This window comes from Oratosquilla oratoria, chromosome 22, assembly GCF_046742065.1.
Source record: "Oratosquilla oratoria isolate Oo_2021 chromosome 22, ASM4674206v1, whole genome shotgun sequence".
In the NCBI taxonomy this organism is placed as follows: domain Eukaryota; kingdom Metazoa; phylum Arthropoda; class Malacostraca; order Stomatopoda; family Squillidae; genus Oratosquilla; species Oratosquilla oratoria.
Genome location: NC_134798.1, coordinates 11,735,381 through 11,751,234, shown reverse-complemented (window position 1 = coordinate 11,751,234; position 15,854 = coordinate 11,735,381). Strand labels below are relative to the sequence as shown.

General features: G+C 44.6%; 1 protein-coding gene across 10 annotated transcripts in view; it reads right to left on the bottom strand.

The window, feature by feature from the left end:
• Positions 1 to 15,854, bottom strand: part of LOC143037431 (rotatin-like) — a 463,326-nt gene that overhangs the window by 337,070 nt on the left and 110,402 nt on the right. For all 10 annotated transcript variants that reach the window (XM_076205620.1, XM_076205622.1, XM_076205623.1 and 7 more), the window contains one exon: positions 15,453 to 15,719. In XM_076205620.1, coding sequence (XP_076061735.1) covers positions 15,453 to 15,719 — 267 coding nt within the window. The remainder of the gene's footprint in view (positions 1 to 15,452; positions 15,720 to 15,854) is intronic.

The window sequence follows — 15,854 nt, the reverse complement described above, 5'->3', positions numbered from 1 at the left end:
TGTCGCCAGACGCAGCACATCCACAGCAAGGCCGCTTCATTAAATCGGCGACCCCCCCTCTCTGTCACCCCATGCATAAATGGAGAAGACGGGGAGAAATCCCTTCGGGCTGGGTCAAATTTTGCTCACACATACTACCTCACCCCCCATCCCCCCGCCCATTCCACCTCATGCATCACAACATCATCCATATACAACCATTCTCCATTCACCCCTGTCTTCTGTCCTCTCCCATCCTTCCTCAACAGACATTCCCCTCTTCCCCAAAGCCCCCTTAACCCTATCCATCCACCTCATCCTAGGAAGTCCCCTCATGTTCACTCCCCCCACATCTGCCATCCATACCTCTTTTACTAGTTTTTCTTCACTCATTCTTTCCATGTGTCCAAACCATCCCAATACTCTTTCATCAACCCTATCTCCCAACTCCCTTTCCACCCCTGTTCTCCTCCTCACCTCCTAGGATAAAGTGAAGGCAGTTGTTAAGATGATGAAAGCAGGTAAGGTACCTGGTCTGGATGGATGCCATGCAGAATGTCTAAAAAAAGGAGGTACAGTGATGGTGGACTGGCTGGTGAGGTTATTTAATGTTTATTGGAGAGAGGGTAGAGTGCCGGAGGACTGGAGGAGTGCCTGTATAGTTCCATTTTACAAGGGAAAAGGGGGCAAGTGTGAGTGTAGTAGTTTCAGAGGGATTAGCTTGTTAACCACTTCACTCCGGACTTAAATCTCGCGGGCAGCAGCCAATGCCAGCCGTACGACGTGTCGTAATAATACTCGCATCATAAAATATAGTCACCGCTTATATCGATCGTTCTCTCTTTCACCCGCAAATTTTGAAAACCACAGAGAATGGGATTCAGGGCACATTTGGAAGAATGTAAAAACACAGGGGCGACTACTATAAATATAATCAAGACGCCGATATGGCAGCGTCGCGAATCCACTTGCTCCTCATGACGCCTACGTGTGTGGCACCGTATGGAAGGGGTTAAGAGTAGCTGGGAAGGCTTATGGAAGGACCTTGATTGAGGGGATTAGGAGAGGAACAGAGGGAGTAACTGGCGAGGAACAGTGTGGATTTAGGACGGGTAGAGGTTGTGTAGATCAGATTTTTGTGGTAAGACAGATATGTGAGAAAGCTATAGGAAAGGGGAAGGATGTTTTTTGGGCTTTTATGGATCTGGAAAAGGCTTATGACAGGGTAGACTGTAAGGCACTGTGGGAGGTTTTGCGGATATACGGAATCGGAGGAAAGCTTCTAGGAGCTGTCAAGAGTTTCTACGAGAGTAGTAGAGTATGTGTCAGGATTAGAATTGGAGAGATTGAGTGGTTCGAGGTAAAGGTGGGACTTCGTCAGGGATGCATTATGTCACCCTGGCTGTTCAACTTGTACATGGATGAGGTGGTGCTAGAGGTAAATGCAATTGTGGTGGGTCAGGGATTGGAGATGGTTAAAGAAAATGGAGAAATGTGGGAGGTGAGCCTGTTGTTTGCGGACGACACTGCGCTTGTGGCAGGGTCAGAGGAGGGATTGAGGAAGTTGTTGACAAAGTTTGGGAGAGTGTGTGAAAGAAGAAAGCTGAAGATAAATGATGGTAAAGTAAGGTGATGAGATGTACAAGGGGTGAAAGTGGCAGCAGACTGGAAGTGAGCATTAAGGGAGAGCGACTGTAGGAAGCAGACAGTTTTAGATACAGGTAAACGTCGACTTACGATGGCATTAGGTTTCGATAGAGCCATCGTAAGACGATCTCATCGTAAGTCGATCCCCACTCTGTTCCGTGGTCACTGTACCTAGCCTACCTGTATATTAACCACCAGAGATACTGAATATAGCCTATTAAACATGTACAGTAGTTTATTTAATTATTTTTATCCTTTTTACCATATTCAAACACTATGATATGTATTTTCAGTACGGACTTAAATCTCGCGGGCAGCAGCCAATGCCAGCCGTACGACGTGACGTAATAATACTCGCATCATAAAATATAGTCACCGCTTATATCGATCGTTCTCTCTTTCACCCGCGAATTTTGAAAACCACAGAGAATGAATCATTTGAGAGAATGTAAAAACACAGGGGCGACTACAATAAATATAATCAAGACGCCTACGTGTGCGGCACCGTATGGAAGGGGTTAAATTATCATATCGTCGTCGTTGTCGTCGTCATCGTAAAGTCGAACAATCGTAAGTCGCGGCCATCGTAAGTCGACGTTTACCTGTACTTGGGTGCAAATGTGGCAGGAAAAGGTGGAGTAGAGGTGGAGGTAGAATGTTGATTGAAAGAAGTGAGTAAATGCCTTGGTGGATTAAAGAGTGTAATGAAGAATAGACATTTGGGAATGGATGATAAGAGGAGACTGTATGAAGGAGTGATTGAGCCAACAGCACTGTATGGGGGCAGAAACATGGAACATAAGAGAGGAAGAGAGAAGGAGTTTGAATGTGTTTGAGATGAGGTGTCTGAGAACTATGATGGGGGTTACTAGGCTGGATAGAGTGAGAAATGAGGTGGTGAGGAGGAGAACAGGGGTGGAAAGGGAGTTGGGAGATAGGGTTGATGAAAGAGTATTGGGATGGTTTGGACACATGGAAAGAATGAGTGAAGAAAGACTAGTTAAAAGAGGTATGGAAGGCAGATTTGGAAGGAGTGAACATGAGGAGACGTCCTAGGTTGAGATGGATGGATGGGGTGAACGGGGCTTTGGGGAAGAGGGGAATGTCTGTTGAGGAAGGACGGGAGAGGACAGAAGACGGGTGAATGGAGAATGATTGTATACGGATGATGTTGTGGTGCATGAGGTGGAATGGGTGGGGGGATGGGGGTGAGATATGTGTGAGCAAAATTTGACGCAGCCCGAAGGGATTTCTCCTCGTCTTCTCCTTTTATGAATGGGGGGATGGAGAGGGGGGGGTCGCCGATTTATTGAAGCGGCCTTGCTGTGGATGTGCTGTGCCTTGCGACACTCTCTGACCCATGGCAGTGGACAAGGTGCAGGGATGACCCGTCATCCAGGAGGTGCTAAGATGGGAGGGAGGGTGGAGGGGAGTGGAGTGTATTTAGGGATGAAATGGGTGGGAATGATTTTATGCTTTTTTCTTTTTGGCTACCTCCCTTGAAAGGGGGATAAAGCCTTGGTATATTTATGTATTTACACATACCAACAGCATTTATCCCTTTACAATGGAGGTAACCAAAGTCAAAGGCATAAATCCACTCACACCCATTCCATCCTGACATAATCCATTCCTATTCACCACCACTCCCCCCCTGCATCTCGCCCACTGCCCTGGGTCACAAGCAATGCAGCAAGACACAACACATCCACAGCAAGGCCACTTCATTTAATCAATGACCCCCCCACACTCCTCTACATCCCCTCATGCAGGAAAACAGAGGACGGGAAGAAATCTCTTCAGATTGTGTCAAACTATCATTCACACATACTCCCTTAGCCCCATCCCTCACCCACTCCCTTCCATGCATCACAGCATCATCCATACACAACCATTCTCCACTCACCCCAATCTTCTGTCTTCTCCCTTCCTTCCTCAACAGTCATTACTCTCTTTCCCAATGCCCCTTTTACCCCATCCATCTATCTCATCCTAGGTCGCTCCCTCATGTTTGCTCCTTCCACACCTCTTTTATTAATCTTCCTTCACTCATTCTTTCCATGTACCCAAACCATCCCAATATTCTTTCATCAACCCTATCTCCCAATTCCCTTTCCATCCCTGCTCTCCTCCTCACCTACTTGTTTCTCAAGCTATACAACCTGGTATTTCATCTAAGATAACAGAAGGAAAAAATAATGTGGAATTGAAAAGAGTAACATGAAAATTATCAAATTTGTAGTAATGAATGTATACCCTAAAAGTCTTGGACAGAGTGTGATCGTTCCAAAATGTTGGAAGACGCAAAGAATGCACTAACAGATTTATTGAAAGGAGGAAATATAGTAATTATGGGTGACATTAACTCAGAAGAAATATGTTGGGAAGAAATGACAGTGAAAAGTGGAGACCTCTGGGGAAGCATAATATTGGATATGACCATTGAATACTACATTGACTCAATGGGTAAAGGAAAATACCAGATATAGAAACAATGTGGAACTGTCGAGACTAGATTTAATACATCAGAGCCTGAAATTGTGGACAGAAGAATACAAAACCCCAATTGGGAAGAGTGACTACTTACTAACAGAGTTTGAACTAAAGGAACAAATTGATTTGAGAAGAAATGAGAAACATAGAAAAGGAAGACTGATGTACAACAAAATGGATTTTGAGAAACTCAGAAAATTCTTTTAAAATTTAAATTGGGAAAACTTCTTAAATGATGAAACAAAGATATAAGAGAAATGGAACATATTAAGAAATTTACAATGAGGGAATAAACAAATATGTACCAAAACAGAAGCAAGAAAGAGTGTATATTAAGTGCTGGTACGACAAAAAATGTAGTAAGGCAAAGAAGAGACAAAGCTTGGAAAAGATGGAAAAAAGATAAAAAAATAAAAAATAAAAAAAGTGGCAAACATATATCAAACTAAGAAATGAATATGTAAAAATATGCAGCGATGAAAAAAGAAACTATGAAAAGGACATAATAGAAAAATGCAAGGACCAACCTAAACTATTTTACAGGTATGTGAATAAACTAAAAGACAAACAAGAAATAGTGAAACTGCGCCCCTGTGGTGGAAGAAAAGAATATTGCCACCAAGTATTTCCACTTGGATGATAAGAGGCGAGAAGAAAGGTACGGGGAGTGGGACTAGGCATTCTTCTCCTTGTAGCCCCACAGGGGACATTCCTAAACGAAAAAGTAAAGGCATAAGAGGGTCTGGGAGTTTTCGGACCAGCACCCTAAGGTTTGGGTCTTTTAATGTGTGTGGATGTGGTACACATGAGAGTAAAAGGGAAGAGATAGGTAGTATGTTTGTGAGAAGATGGATGGATGTGTTGGCTTTCAGTGAAACTAAGTTGAAAGGGAAGGGTGAGTGTAAGTTTTGGAGTGTAAGTAGGAGGTTATCAGGATTGAAGAGAGGGCGAGGGAGGGAAGGGGTGGCTATTCTAGTAGGTGAAGAGAAAGGTAAATGTGTAGTGGAGTGGAAGGTTTCCTCAAGGATAATGTGGATGAGGGTGAAACTGGGAAAGGAGATGTAGGTCTTTGTAAGTGCATATGGGCCTGGCAGTGAGAAGAGTGTAGAACAAAGGGAGGCCTTTTGGATAGATGTAAATGAGTGCATAGAGGATTTAGGAAGAAATGTCAATGTAATAGTACTGGGAGACCTTAATGCTATGGTAGGAAATGGTCAAATCAATGGAGCGGTTGGGAAATGTGGAGTTCCAGGAAAGAATCGTAGTGGCGAGTTGATGGTGGAAATGTGTCTAGAGAGTTGATGATAGCAAATACAGTGTTTCGGAAGAAAGTCAAGCATAAGTACACATGGGAGAGGGTGGTGGATGGAAGGGTGGTAGATACAGCGCTAATGGATTATGTAGTGGTAAATAGGATAATGATAGGAAGAGTTAAGGATGTACATGTGCTAAGGGGAGAGGGTGGGGGAATATCAGATCATTTTTTGATGGAAGGTAAGTTGAGAGTGGAGGATAGATGGAGAAAGAGGAAAGGGACAAAAGGTAGGGAGGTGCTTGAAGTGAACTCTTTGAATAAAAAGGAAAAGGAGAAGGAGTACGAAAAGAAGCTGAAGGAGGAGTGGGAGGGAGTGAAGGATAGAGTAGAGCTAGGTGTGGAGGAGGAATGGGGATGGTTCAAGGAGGGAGTCATAAAGTGTGCAAGGATGGTGTGTGGAACAAGAAGGACAGGAGGAAATAGAAGGAAGGGTAGTGAATGGTGGGATCAGGAATCAAAGAAAGTTGTAGAAGAGAAGAAGCGAGCTTTCACAGATTGGTTACAAAATAGGACGAGGGAGTCATATGAGAGGTACAAAGAAAAAAAAAAGAGAAGTAAAGCACAAAGTAAAGGAGGCAAAGAGGAGAGCAGATGTTAAATGGGGTATGAGTATGACAGAAAATTTTGAAAGTAATAAAAAGATGTTTTGGAAAGAAATTAAGAGAGGAAGAGGAGGCGAATCAAGTAGAGAAGAAAAGGTAAAAGGTGCAGATGGAGAGATGATAATGGAAGAGAAGGCAGTAAGGGGAAGATGGGCAGAGTATTTTAGGGAGTTGCTAAATGTAAAGGAGGATAGGGAGGGAAAGATAGCTGCAGTGGGAAATGCTAAGAAAATGAGAGTGATGAGTGAGGAGAATGGAGGAGAAATAAGGAAGGATGAGGTGAAGGTAGTTGTTAAGATGATGAAAGCAGGTAAGGCAACTGGTCTGGATGGATGCCATGCGGAATGTCTGAAAAAGGGAAGTACAGTGATGGTGGACTGGCTGGTGAGGTTATTTAATGGTTGCTGGAGAGAGGGTAGAGTGCCGGAGGACTGGAGGAGTACCTGAATAGTTCCTCTTTACAAGGGAAAAGGGGACAAGTGTCAATGTAGTAGTTTCAGAGGGATTAGCTTGTTAAGTGTAGTTGGGAAGGCTTATGGGAGGATCTTGATTGAGAGGATTAGGAGAGGAACAGGAGTAATTGGTGAGGAACAGTGTGGATTTAGAACAGGTAGAGGTTGTGTAGATCAGATCTTTGTGGTAAGACAGATATGTGAGAAAGCTATAGGAAAGGGGAAGGATGTGTTTTGGGTTTTTATGGATCTGGAAAAGGCTTATGATAGGGTAGACAGAAAGGCACTGTGGGAGGTTATGCAGATATACGGGATAGGAGGAAAGCTTTTGGGAGCTGTCAAGAGTTTTTATGAGAGTTGTAGAGCTTGTGTCAGGATTGGAAATGGAGAGAGCGAGTGGTTTGAGGTAAAGGTGGGACTTCGTCAAGGATGCGTTATGTCGCCCTGGCTGTTCAACTTATACATGGATGGGGTGGTGTAAGAGGTAAATGCAAGGGTAGTGGGTCAGGGATTGGAGATGGTTAAAGAACATGGAGAAAAGTGGGAGGTGAGCCAGCTGTTGTTTGCAGACGACACTGCGCTTGTGGCAGGATCACAGGAGGGATTGAGGAAGTTGGTGGCAGAGTTTGGGAGAGTATGTGATAGAAGAAAGCTAAAGATAAATGTGGGTAAAAGTAAGGTGATGAGATGTACAAGGGGTGAAAGTGGTAGTAGACTGGAAGTGAGCATTAAGGGAGAGCGACTGGAGGAAGTGGATAGTTTTAGATACTTGGGTGGAAATGTGGCAGGAAAAGGTGGAGTGAAGGTGAAGGTAGAATGTAGATGAGAGAAGCGAGTAAATGCCTTGGTGGATTAAAGAGTGTAATGAGGAATAGACATTTGGGAATGGATGCTAAGAGGAGATTGTACGAAGGAGTGATTGTGCCAACAGCACTGTATGGGGCAGAAACATGGAACATAAGAGAAGAGAGAAGGAGTTTGAATGTGTTTGAGATGAGGTGTCTGAGAAGTATGATGGGGGTTACTAGGCTAGATAGAGTGAGAAATGAGGAGGTGAGGAGGAGAACAGGGGTGGAAAGGGAGTTGGGAGATAGGGTTGATGAAAGAATATTAGGATGGTTTGGACACATGGAAAGAATGAGTGAAGAAAGACTAGTAAAAGAGGTATGGAAGGCAGATGTGGAGGGAGTGAACATGAGGGGACGTCCTAGGATGAGGTGGATGGATGGGGTGAAGGGGGCTTTGGGGAAAAGGGGAATGTCTGTTGAGGAAGGACAGGAGAGGACAAAAGACAGGGGTGAATGGAGAATGGTTGTATATGGATGATGTTGTGATTGCATGAGTTAGAATGGGCAGGGGGATGGGGGGGTGAGGTAGTATGTGTGAGCAAAATTTGACACAGCCCGAAGGGATTTCTCCCCATCTTCTTTTATGCAATGGGGGGACTGAGAGGGGGGGTCGCCAATTTAATGAAGCTGCCTTGCTGTGGATGTGCTGTGTCTTGCGACACTGCTTCTGACCCAGGGCAGTGGACAAGGTGCAGGGATGACCCGTCATTCAGGAGGTGCTAAGATAAGAGGGAGGGTGGAGGGGTGTGGAGTGTATTCAGGGATGGAATGGGTGGAAATTATTTTATGCCTTTTCCTTTTTGGCAACCTCCCTTGTAAGGGGGAAAAAGCCTTGGTATACGTATGTATGTAAGAAACAGCTGAAATTATGCTGTCCCCCATCCACTTGTTACTGTTCTGTACCATTTCTCTGAATATTAATTTCTTTTTTCGCCTACCCTATAGTGGGGAAAAAGAATGCTACCACCAAGTCTTTCCACTTGAGTTGTAAAAGGCGACAACAAATGGGACAGGGGATGGGATTAGGAGTCGTGCTAACTGTAGCCACAAAAGGGGACATTCCTAAAAAAAGTAAAGGCATAAGAGGGTCTGGGAGTTTTCCAACCAATATCCTTAGGTTTGGGTCTTTCAATGTGCGTGGATGTGGTACAGATGAGAGTAAAAGGGAAGAGATAGGCAGTATGTTTGTGAGAAGAAAGATGGATGTGCTGGCTTTGAGTGAATCTAAAATGAAAGGTATGGGCGAGTGTGAGTTTGGGAGTGTAGCTGGGAGGTACTCAGGAGTGAAGAGGGGACGAGGGAGAGAAGGGGTGGCTATACTAGTAAGTGAAGAGATAAGTAAGTGGGTAGTGGAGTGGAAGGAGGTTTCATCAAGGTTGATGTGGATGAAGGTGAAGCTGGGAAGGGAGATGTGGGTTTTTGTAAGAGCGTATGGGCCTGGTAGTGAGAAGGGCATAGAGAAAAGGGAGGCTTTTTGGGTAGATATAAATGAGTGCATAGAGGGATTAAGAAGAAATGTCAATGTAGTTGTATTGGGAGACCTTAATGCTAGGGTAGGAAATGAACCAATAGACGGAGTGATTGGTTAGTATGGAGTTCCAGGTAAAAATCTTAGTGGAGAATTAATGGTGGAGATGTGTCTTGAAAGAGAGTTGATGATAGCAAATACAGTGCTTAGGAAGAAAGTCAAGCATAAGTACACATGGGAGAGGGTGGTGGATGGAAGGGTGGTAGATAAAGCGTTAATGTACTATATAGTGGTGACCAGGAGTATGGTAGGAAGAGTAAAGGATACATATCCTAAGGGGAGAGAGTGGGGGGATATCAGATCATTTTCTGGTGGAAGGTAAATTGAGAGTGGAGAATAGGTGGAGAAAGAGGAAAAGGGCAAAAGGTAAGGAGGTACTTGGAGTGAACTGCATAAATGAGAAAAAGAAAAGGTGAATGAGTATAAGAAGAAGCTGAGAGAGGAGTGGGAGGGAGTGAAGGATAGAGTCGAGCTAGGAGTGGAGGAGGAATGGGGATGGTTCAAGGAGAGAGTCATAAGGTGTGCAAAGATGGTGTGTGGAACAAGGAGGGTGGGAGTAAATAGAAGGAAGGGTAACAAGTGGTGGGATGAGAAAGCAAAGAAGGGTGTAGAAGAGAAGAAGCAGGCATTCATAGATTGGCTACAAATTAGGACGAGGGAATCGTACGAGAGGCAGAAAGTAAAGAGAAGGGAAGTTAAACATAAGATAAAAGAAGCAAAGAGGAGAGCAGATGTGAAATGGGGTATGAGTATGACAGAAAATAGTGAAAGTAATGAAAAGATGTTTTGGAAGGAAATTAAAAGAGGAAGAGGAGGCGAATCAAGTAGAGAAAAGGTAAAAGGTGCAGATGGAAGACAAGGCAGTGAGAGGAAGGTGGGCAGAGTATTTTAGGGAGTTGCTAAATGTGAAGGAGGATAGGGAGGGAAAGGTAGTGTGGCATGAGTACAACGCGTGACTATTTCTATGGTAAGCGTCTCGCGTTGGGTCACGTGTTCCCGCATTAAGCTGGCAGGGGACACGACCTAGCGTGACCATTGTTCTCTGCGGCGCGTCGTCACGTGACCCAGATGCGTGTCATCACGTGACCCAGATGCGCGTCATCACGTGACCCAGATGCTAGCATCTGATTGGATGACGCGCTACGCTGAACCAGCAGGGCGACTAGCCCTGTTTTGGAAAGAAATTAAGAGAGGAAGAAGAGGCGAATCAAGTAGGGAAGAAAATGTAAAAGGTACAGATGGAGAGATGATAATGGAAGAGATGGCAGTGAGGGGCAGATGGGCAGAATATTTTAGGGAGTTGCTGAATGTGAAGGAGGATAGGGAAGGAAAGATAGCTGCAGTGGGAAATGCGAAGAAAATGAGAGTGATGAGTGAGGAGAATGGAGGAGAAATAAGGAAGGATGAGGTGAAGGCAGTTGTAAAGATGATGAAAGCAGGTAAGGCACCTGGTCTGGATGGATGTCATGCAGAATGTCTGAAAAAGGGAGGTTCAGTGATGGTGGACTGGTTGGTGAGGTTATTTAATGTTTGCTGGAGAGAGGGTAGAGTACCGGAGGACTGGAGTAGTGCCTGTATAGTTCCTCTTTACAAGGGAAAAGGGGACAAGTGTGAATGTAGTAATTTCAGAGGGATTAGCCTGTTGAGTGTAGTAGGGAAGGCTTATGGGAGGATCTTAATTGAGAGGATTAGGAGAGGAACAGAAGGAGTAATTGGTGAGGAACAGTGTGGATTTAGGACGGGTAGAGGTCGTGTAGATCAGATCTTTGTGGTAAGACAGATATGTGAGAAAGCTATAGGAAAGGGGAAGGATGTTTTTTGGGCTTTCATGGATCTGGAAAAGGCTTATGATAGGGTAGACAGAAAGGCACTGTGGGAGGTTATGCAGATTTATGGGATAGGAGGAAAGCTTTTGGGAGCTGTCAAGAGTTTTTATGAGAGTAGTAGAGCATGTGTTAGGATTAGAAATGGAGAGAGTGAGTGGTTTGAAGTAAAGGTGGGACTTCGTCAAGGATGCGTTATGTCGCCCTGGCTGTTCAACTTATACATGGATGGGGTGGTGCGAGAGGTGAATGCTAGGGTAGTGAGTCAGGGATTGGAGATGGTTAAAGAAAATGGAGAAAAGTGGGAGGTGAGCCAGCTGTTGTTTGCGGACGACACTGCGCTTGTGGCAGGGTCAGAGGAGGGATTGAGGAAGCTGGTGGCAGAGTTTGGGAGAGTATGTGATAGAAGAAAGCTAAAGATAAATGTGGGTAAAAGTAAGGTGATGAGATGTACAAGGGGTGAAAGTGGCAGTAGACTGGAAGTGAACATTAAGGGAGAGCGACTGGAGGAAGTGGATAGTTTTAGATACTTGGGTGCAAGTGAGGCAGGAAAAGGTGGAGTGAAGGTGGAGGTAGAATGTAGATTGAGAGAAGCGAGTAAATGCCTTGGTGGTTTAAAGAGTGTAATGAGGAATAGACATTTGGGAATGGATGCGAAGAGGAGACTGTATGAAGGAGTGATTGTGCCAACAGCACTGTATGGGGCAGAAACGTGGAACATAAGAGAAGAAGAGAGAAGGAGTTTGAATGTGTTTGAGATGAGGTGTCTGAGAAGTATGGTGGGGGTTACTAGGCTGGATAGAGTGAGAAATGAGGAGGTGAGGAGGAGAACAGGGGTGGAAAAGGATTTGGGAGATAGGGTTGATGAAAGAATATTAGGATGGTTTGGACACATGGAAAGAATGAGTGAAGAAAGACTAGTAAAAGAGGTATGGAAGGCAGATGTGGAGGGAGTGAACATGAGGGGACGTCCTAGGATGAGGTGGATGGATGGGGTGAAGGGGGCTTTGGGGAAGAGGGGAATGTCTGTTGAGGAAGGAAGGGAGAGGACGGAAGACAGAGGTGAGTGGAGAATGGTTGTATATGGATAATGTTGTGACTGCAGCCTGAAGGGATTTCTCCCCGTCCTCGCCTTATATGCAAAGGGGGACGGAGAGGGGGGGTCGCCGATTAAATGAAGCGACCTTGCTGTGGATGTACTGTGTCTTGCGACACTGCTTCTGACCCAGGGCGGTGGGCAGGGTGCAGGGATGACCCGTCATCCAGGAGGTGCTCAGATGAGAGGGAGGGTGGGAGGGGTGTGGAGTGTATTTAGGGATGAAATGGGTGGGAGTGTTTTTATGCCTTTCCCTTTTTGGCTACCTCCCTTGGAAGGGGGAAAAAGCCTTGGTATATGTATGTATGTATCTCTGACTACGCTACCAGGCAGTCGTGGTCAAGCAAGTGCTGGTTCAGGACATAAAGAGTAAGTGTGATATTCCATTCACAGTGCCGATTAGTTCTCTCCCCCATTCAGCCTCCGATACACATTTCATATTCTGTGCTACAATAAAGAGCCAACACATTTCTACGTGTTTTAGTCATTGAGCCTAACCATTTGGACACTTTACCATAGCGCTAAGAAAATGAGTGATGAGTGAGGAAAATGAAGGAGAAATAGGGAAGGATGAAGTGAAAGCAGCTGTTAAGATGATGATAGCAGGTAAAGCACCTGGGTTGGATGGATGCCATGCAGAATGTCTGAAGAAAGGAGGTACAGTTATGGTGGACTGGCTGGTGAGGTTATTTAATGTTTGTTTAAGAGAGGGTAGAGTGACGGAGGACTGGAGGAGTGCCTGTATAGTTCTGCTTTACAAGGGAAAGGGGGACAAGTGTGAGTGTAGTAGTTTCAGAGGGATCAGCTTGTTGAGTGTAGGTGGGAAGGCTTATGGGAGGGTCTTGATTGAGAGGATTAGGAGAGGAACAGAGGGATTAATTGTTGAGGAACAGCGTGGGTTTATGACAGGTAGGGATTGTGTAGATTAGATTTTTGTGGTAAGACAGATATGTGAGAAAGCTATAGGAAAAGGTAAGGATGTTTTTTGGGCTTTTATGGATCTGGAAAAGGCTTACAATAGGGCAGACAGGATGGCACTGTGAGAGGTACTGCAGATATATGGGATAGGAGGAAAGCTGTTAACCCATTCAACTCCGATGACAAGATTCTCGTCATTTGGTCAAATAAAACAAAAAATCATAAAACACCAAAATGTTTGATCAAACAGCACCAGAAAAATATGACGTCAGTCCTCGCTCGCGAGCGAAGCGAGGACTGACGTCATATTTTTCTGGTGCTGTTTGATCAAACATTTTGGTGTTTTATGATTTTTTGTTTTATTTGACCAAATGACAAGAATCTTGTCATCGGAGTTGAATGGGTTAAGAGCAGTCAAGAGTTTTTACGAGAGTAGTAAAGCTTGTGTTAAGATTAAAAATGGAGAGAGTGAATGGTTTGAGGCAAAGGTGGGACTTCGTCAAGGAAGTGTTTTGTCACCCTGGCTGTTCAATCTTTACATGGATGGGGTGGTGCGAAAGGTGAATGCCAGGGTAGTGGGTCAGGGATTGGAGAAAGTTAAAGAAAATGGAGAAAACTGGGAGGTGAGCCAGCTGTTGTTTGCTGATGACACTGCGCTTGTGGCAGGTTCTGAGGAAGGATTGAGGAAGTTAGTGACAGAGTTTGAGAAGGTGTGTGAAAGAAAGAAGCTGAAGATAAATGTGGGCAGAAGTAAGGTGATGAGATGTACAAGTGGAGAGAGTGACAGCAGGCTGGAAGTGAGCATTAACCCCTACCATACGGTGCCGCACACGTTGGCGTCATGAGGAGCAAGTGGATTCGCGACGCTGCCATATCGGCGTCTTGATTATATTTATTGTAGTCACCCCTGCGTTTTGACATTCTCCCTAATCTGCCCTTAATCACATTCTCTATGGTTTTCAAAATTCCCGGGTGAAAGAGAGAACGATCGATATAAGCGGTGACTATATTTTATGATGCGAGTATTATTACGACACGTCGTACGGCTGGCATTGGCTGCTGCCCGCGAGATTTAAGTCCCGGAGTGAAGTGGTTAAGGGTGAAAGACTGGAGGAAGTGGATAGTTTTAGATACTTGGGTGCGAATGTGGCAGGAAAGGGAGGAGTGGGGGTGGAGGTAGAATGTAGATTGAGAGAAGCGAGTAAATGCCTTGGTGGATTGAAAAGTGTAATGAGAAATAGACATTTGGGAATGGATGCTAAGAGGAGGTTATATGAAGGTGTGCAAACAGCACTGTATGGGGCAGAAACATGGAACATAAGAGAGGAAGAGAGAAGGAGTACGTGTTTGAGATGAAATGTCTGAGAAGTATGATAGGGGTTACTAGGCTAGATAGAGTGAGAAATGAGGAGATGAGGAGAACAGGGGTGGAAAGGGAGCTGAAAGATAGGGTTGATGAAAGAGTATTGGGATGGTTTGGACACATGGAAAGAATGAGTGAAGAAAGATTAGTAAAAGAAGTGTGGAAGGCAGAGGTGGAAGGAGTGAATATGAGGGGGTGTCCTACGATGAGATGGATGGATGGGGTGAAAGGGGCATTACAAAAGAGAGGAATGTCTGTGGAGGAAGGACAGAAAAGGACAGAAGATAGGGGTGAATGGAGAAGGGTTGTGTATGGATGATGCTGTGATGCATGAGGGGGAGTGGGTGGGGGATGGGGGGGTGAGGAAGCATGTATGAGAAAAATTTGACGCAGCCTGAAGGGATTTCTCCCCGTCTTCTCCTTTTCTGCATGAGGGGACGGAGAGGGGGGGGGGGTCGCCGAATTTATGAAGTGGCCTTGCTGTGGATGTGCTGTGTCTTGTGACACTGCTTCTGACCCAGGGCAGTGGACAGGATGCAGGGATGACCCATCATCCTGGAGGTGCCAAGATAAGAGGGAGTTAGGTGGGTGGACAGGAGTGGAATATATAGGTAATGGAATGGGTGGGAGGGGTTTCTATGCCTTTTTCTTTTTGGCTAACCCCCCCCTGTGTAAAGGGGAAAAGGCTTTGGTATATGTATGTATGTATATAAGCAGGAAACAATAACAACTGCCATGAATGCTATCTACATCCACCATAATTCATCATAATATATATATATTAGCCAACTTACTAATGAGTTATGTTCTGAATGGCCATTCATATTATGAATTGCTCTTAAGTTGATTTTCAACATCATTTTAAGGGTACTGTACTATATATGCCTACGTAAGTAAGATAGAAAGACATATGTTTTTCTATCCTGAAACACAATACTAATAATGCATAAAACCTAAATAAATTGTAATAATAATATTTTAATATTTTTTTCTTACCAACACACACTCTCAACTTGATAGTAATCTTGTCTGTTAAGCAGGGAAGACAGAGAGCAAGGGATAAAAGGGAGTGCCAAATGGTTATGAATGGATGATAAACTGATATGGCTTGGAAGGATTTCTCCTTGTCTTCTCTAATTACTCATGAGTGGATGAGGAGGGAAGTGGTGGGGGTAAACCTGCTTTGGCTGTGGAAATGCTGTGTCTTGATGTTATTTGTTTTATTGCTTCAGGTGGGAGTTTTTTTTTTCAATGACATTAGGAAGATTGTGGGTGATGGGTGGTTTGGGGTAAGGAGGGGATGGGTTCATGGTAGGAAGACATGGTGGGCTGGTGAGAGATTATGGAGCAAACTTAAGTGTAAACAGCTTCATTAATTACATTCTAACCTGAATGAAAAGCTCAACAATTTCAACTGCTTGTTGTTGTTGGCAGGCCCAGAGCGCCGAAACACACACACAGTGTTCTAACAGCTCCAGGAGGCAAAGCATGAGGCTGAACACACTACTGAGCACCCGAGCACGTGTGCTACTGAGGAGTGGTGACACTGCTTGCAATGTCAGCACACAGAACTGACTAATGGTTGTTTGATGCATCCCCAGAAGAATGAATTCATCATCATCAGCTTCTTCTTCCACACTTATCTCGGAGAGGTTCTGATGGAGTAAAGAAAAACTGTTAACTTGAGTCACCACTAACTTATAATATTTACAGAAGTATCATGGCCCCAAGATCTATCAACTACCACTACCTTTCTATCACTTTTTTAACACATGGAGAGCTGACAACCA